The following is a 4,494-nucleotide window of genomic DNA, read 5'->3' as shown; positions in this document are numbered from 1 at the left end:
TTGGGGTGCGGGGGGTGGGGCACTGCACGGCCAGCACCGTCTCCTCTGCACGCTGCACGTCACTGGCCTCGAGCTGCCGGGCTTGGGGCACTGTGTTGCGCAGCCATAGCACCAACAAGTCGTGTTCTGTGCATTTTTCGTTACTGGGTACGTTGCTTTTGTCCGTCCATTTGTGATAACCATGTCCCTGGAGTGGGACGTAAGTCTCTGACCCAAAGGGGGGAAACGCCGTTCTGGCCCCTCTGCCAAGGACGCGCAGGAGCGCTGGCCCGGGCTGCGTGCGACTCAGAGCCCGCCCACCGGGTGGCCTGCTGTCTGGGACCCGGGCCTCTGGTTCAGGTATCACTTCCTCCCAACACGGGGAGCTGCCGTGGGAAACGTGCCTCCCATCCCACCCACCGAGGGAGGTCAGAGCTCCTTCCACACAGAAGTCTGAGAACTGCTGTGGTCGCGATGGTCGCGGGGTGTCAGGGTCAGTCCCGTGTCTGACTCCTGGCGGCTCTGGAGAGCTGACCCAGGCCCCGGCCGGCGCTTCCTGTCCTCAAGAGCCAGCACGGCCCCTCCTGGTGCTGGCAGAGCAGCGCGGCCCAGGAAGGGGGACCCAGAGGGGGCTCCCTGGGGCTGGCTCCCCTGGCTCTGAGCCTCACAGCTGCTGGGTGGGAGGCTGGGCCCAAGACCAGGACAGAAGACGGCGGGTCGCTCCCCCTCGAGGAGCCTCGCTGAGCTCGGCACTCGCCACGGCAGGACCAGGCCGCCAGGCAGGGGCCAGGCTTGCAGGTGAGATGAATGCAGTACCGTGAACCCCAACAGCAACCGCAGCACCAAGAACCAAGTCTCATTCCAACCACCAGAGTAGAAAGGGGCTCTGCCGGACCGAGCCGGCGGCTGGGGTGGGGACTCGCCCGGCGGCTTGTGCGCCCGAAGGCCACAGCCTACGAGGAGGGCAGGCGCGGTGCCTACCGTGTTCTTGGGCCCCTCGCGGCTGCGGGACGCGGGCACCATCTCCAGCTTGGCGTTATTGGGCAGGTTGGCAAACCTCCACTGCAGAGAGAGGTCAAGCACACTCCTCTGAAACCTGCAACACAGACACAGCCCAGCTGCCCGCGCGCCTCACTCCGCAGCCTCTGCAGCGTCCGCCAGGCCCGCACCTGGAGGACGGGATGTGGCCTGGGGAGGAGGCGTGTCCCTGCTACAGTGGGTCTTTCCAGGGACAGAGCAAGCGAGCTGACACAGCTCTGAGCGTGGGAGGCAGAGCTGCACCCCAGGTGGTCCGGCCACTGCATTCCCTCTCCCAGGGGCCAGCTCCCATCACTCCTGCTTCCTGACATCCGGAGGCAGGGCCACGCCCTCCAGGACCAGAGGCAACGGGTCTAGAGGACCACAGACAAGCGCAGGGAGCCAGGCCGCCGGTGCTGGGGTCTGGTCTGCGACCGCTCCTCCCAGCTCGCAGCCAGGCCTGAGCCTGAGCACCCCACGTGTGCGTGTGCACAGGGACCTGGCAGCTCTGATCAGGGAGAGGCCCGCGTGGGGCCCCGACAGCAGGTGGCCCAGCTCCTCCGATCCCCACCCACCGAGCTCCTGGGTCCCCGCCAGAGGCAGAGACTGGAGGAGTCAGGACAGGAAACCCCGAGGGCAGGAGGACCCCGGGCCCTGCCTGCGGGTCCTGCTTAGCAGCCTGCGCGCCCGCCCGCTCAGCCTGTTTCACAAGGAACAGTGAGAAGAGCCAGCAGGTAGCCCGGCCACCCAGGGGCAGAGCTGGGACCACAGGCGGCTCCTGATGTCCAGCTTGGACCACGTCGGCTGTGAACCAACAGGAGCTGGACACCTGCTCCTGTGATGAGGAGACAGACAGGACACAGCCCCACCCATGGGCAGGGACGGCGGGCGAGGGGACCAGGGCCTCCTGACCTGGTCCCTCTCCTCCTAAGCCCCGAGAACCACCCTGTGCCCTCCAGAGGAAAGCTCTGCCCAGGGCTCTGAGCCCTCCTCACCATGTGGCCCGGACTCTGAAGAGAGACAGCAAGTCACAAGAAGAGGGAACAAGGGGACATGCACAGCTCAAGTCAGATCTGAGCTCGACTTCCAATGGGAGTTTAGGGGGGACCATGGCGCTGGGGAGAGGCCCGTGGAGATGGAGACGACGTCGTCTTATGAGCATGAGCAGTTCATAGGGCGCAGGCGACTTGAGGAGAAAGAGGCCGTTTTGATAGCCAGGCCGGGCTCACACAGCTCCAGGGCCTAGTGCAGACCGACGGCTGGTCTGTGGGGAAACGAGGGCAGCAGAGGGGAAGGTGCAGGCAGGCAACACACCGAGGCCGCCTCCCCTGGCGTGGCTGCGCTGTCTCAACCAATGACAGCTGACCCTTGAACAAAGGCGTGAGGGGTGCCGGCCGGTCGAAAATCCCAGGTATAAACGGTGAGCCTCCAACACTGAACTAGGTCCCTCTACACCCAACGGGGATTGGGTCCAGAACCCCCTCTGACACCAAAACTCGAAGATGCTCCAGACCCTTCTATGAAGCGGCTCAATCCACGCAGTCAGCTGTCCGCAGCGCCAGGGGAGCGGCTGCCCCTGGCCGGCGGCTAGTTGGCGAGAGGGCCTGAGGCACCGAGGCTGGGGCTCCGCCCCAGGCCAGGCACAGCCAAGAACCAACCAACGCTGCACAAGCAAGTAGAGCAACTCCATGCTCCCCCTCCCTCTCGCTATGAAATTATTAAATAAAAAGAGAAAAGCAATGGGCACAGACAATAGGGTGCGGAGGCCTGGGGCGGGCAGGCCACCAGAGTCAAAGGGGACATGTTAATACTTCCAACGATGACGATGTTTTTCTAAGAAATTAGAAAAAGGAAAACATCCACGTGGAAGTAGACCCCACGTGCAGTTCAAACCCCCGTTTCTCAAGGGGCAGCTGCGCCGTCAGCAGGCGAGAGATGGGTAAGAGACCCGACCTTCCGGCGGCTCCACCCGGGCCCCAGCCGAGGGTTCAGGCAGGCGAAGGGAGGAGCGGCACGCGGCCCTGTGACAGGAAGCCAGGGGGTGACCCAGCGCGGAGCAGGGGCCCTGGATTCTTGTGGGTCAGGCAGGAGGCCGGGAGCTGGGGTGGCATGAGGGCGTCTCCACTCAGAATCTCCTCTGTAAAGAGCCCCACGCACGACACAGCACCGGCGAGGCCCACGAGAACAGGCTCCCACGCCCCGGGCTCCTCTGTCCCCAGAGCGAGGACGAGACCCTGTGAAGACCTGCCACCTGGGTCAGACCTGCCACCTGGGACGTGCCCCTTCTGTGGGACAGAAGCCCACACCCATCAGGGCAGGCTCGCATCCTGTCCTTGTATTATTATTATTTTTAAAGTATATTTTTATTGATTTCAGAGAAGAAGGAAGAGGGAGAAACATCAATGATGAGAAAGACTCATCGATCAGCTGCCTCCTGCACGTGCCCCCACTGGGGATCGAGCCTGTAACCCGGGTGTGTGCCCTGACCGGGAATCAAACCATAACCTCCTGAGCCCATAGGTCAATGCTCAACCACGGAGCCACGCCGGCCGGGCTCTGTCCTGTCTCAGACCCTTGAGGACTGTGAATGCCCTCTCTCTGGAAAACGCCCACAGGCAGAGACCTGCGCCAGCTCCCGGGTGAGGCCGCGGGCTTCTCCCCAGGGCGCAGCTTTCTTCCCATTTCTCCGGGACCACTTCCTCGTGCCCTCAGAGCCCCACCAGGAACGCACGGAAACCCTGTGGCCACGGGTTGAATGGTGGCCCCTACGAGGACAGGCCCCATGGCCTAAGGCCCCAGAGCGCATGACTGTGACCGTATTTGGAAATAGGAACTTTGCAGACGTAACTGAGTTAGGATCTTGAGATCACGCCCTCATCCTGAACCAGGGCGGGTGCTCACACCCAGGGGAGAGGAGTGTGAGGAGGAGGCAGACTGGAGTGCTGTGGCCACAAGCCAGGGGAGGCCTGGGGCAGCAGGCAGGGTCCTCCCCTACGCCGCAGCCCCACACCACCTGGACGGGGTGGCCTCCGGGGCTGTGGGATGACCTGCCGGAGGCGTAAGCCCGCAGCAGGGCCCTGGGGAGCGCGCCGCGTGGACGCACAGGAGCCGCCCCGGCAAACTCACTTCAGGTCGTACTCGCTGGGGTTGAAGTCCTGCCGCCGGCACGTGTCCTCCAGCACCTGGGGATGAGACACAGGCCGTGAGCGGCTGCCCACCGGCTGCTGGGCTGGCAGGCACAGGGCCGCCGGGGCGGCTGAGCGTCGAGTCCACCTCCCAGAGGGCCCGTGGGCTCTGCTGGACAAAGCCTAGAAGGCCACACGATGGCCCGTCCACGCAACAGCTCCATGTGCCTCACCCACGAGTCCTGTTCGCTGTCCCTGTCCTCCCTGGGCCGGACTTGTCCCCCCAGCTCCGCTGGCCTCCAGCCAGGCCCTCGTCACCACAGACATCTTCCTACCCACACTCCAGGCCCGGCCCCCCTCGCAGGGAGCGAGG

General features: G+C 64.3%; 1 protein-coding gene across 1 annotated transcript in view; it reads right to left on the bottom strand.

The window, feature by feature from the left end:
- The window catches only part of ASPSCR1 (alveolar soft part sarcoma chromosome region, candidate 1), a 30,223-nt gene extending 25,939 nt beyond the window's left edge, over window positions 1-4,284 (bottom strand). Inside the window, exons 1-2 of the mRNA XM_014531240.1 lie at window positions 4,123-4,284; window positions 961-1,075 (exon numbers count right to left, since the gene is read on the bottom strand). Coding sequence (XP_014386726.1) covers window positions 961-1,002 — 42 coding nt within the window. The 5' untranslated portion in view covers window positions 1,003-1,075; window positions 4,123-4,284. The remainder of the gene's footprint in view (window positions 1-960; window positions 1,076-4,122) is intronic.
- Window positions 4,285-4,494: the final 210 nt, after the last annotated feature.

This window comes from Myotis brandtii, unplaced genomic scaffold (assembly GCF_000412655.1).
Source record: "Myotis brandtii unplaced genomic scaffold, ASM41265v1 scaffold797, whole genome shotgun sequence".
In the NCBI taxonomy this organism is placed as follows: domain Eukaryota; kingdom Metazoa; phylum Chordata; class Mammalia; order Chiroptera; family Vespertilionidae; genus Myotis; species Myotis brandtii.
Note: the sequence above shows the minus strand (reverse complement) of the source record. Positions and strands in the feature narration are given on the sequence as shown.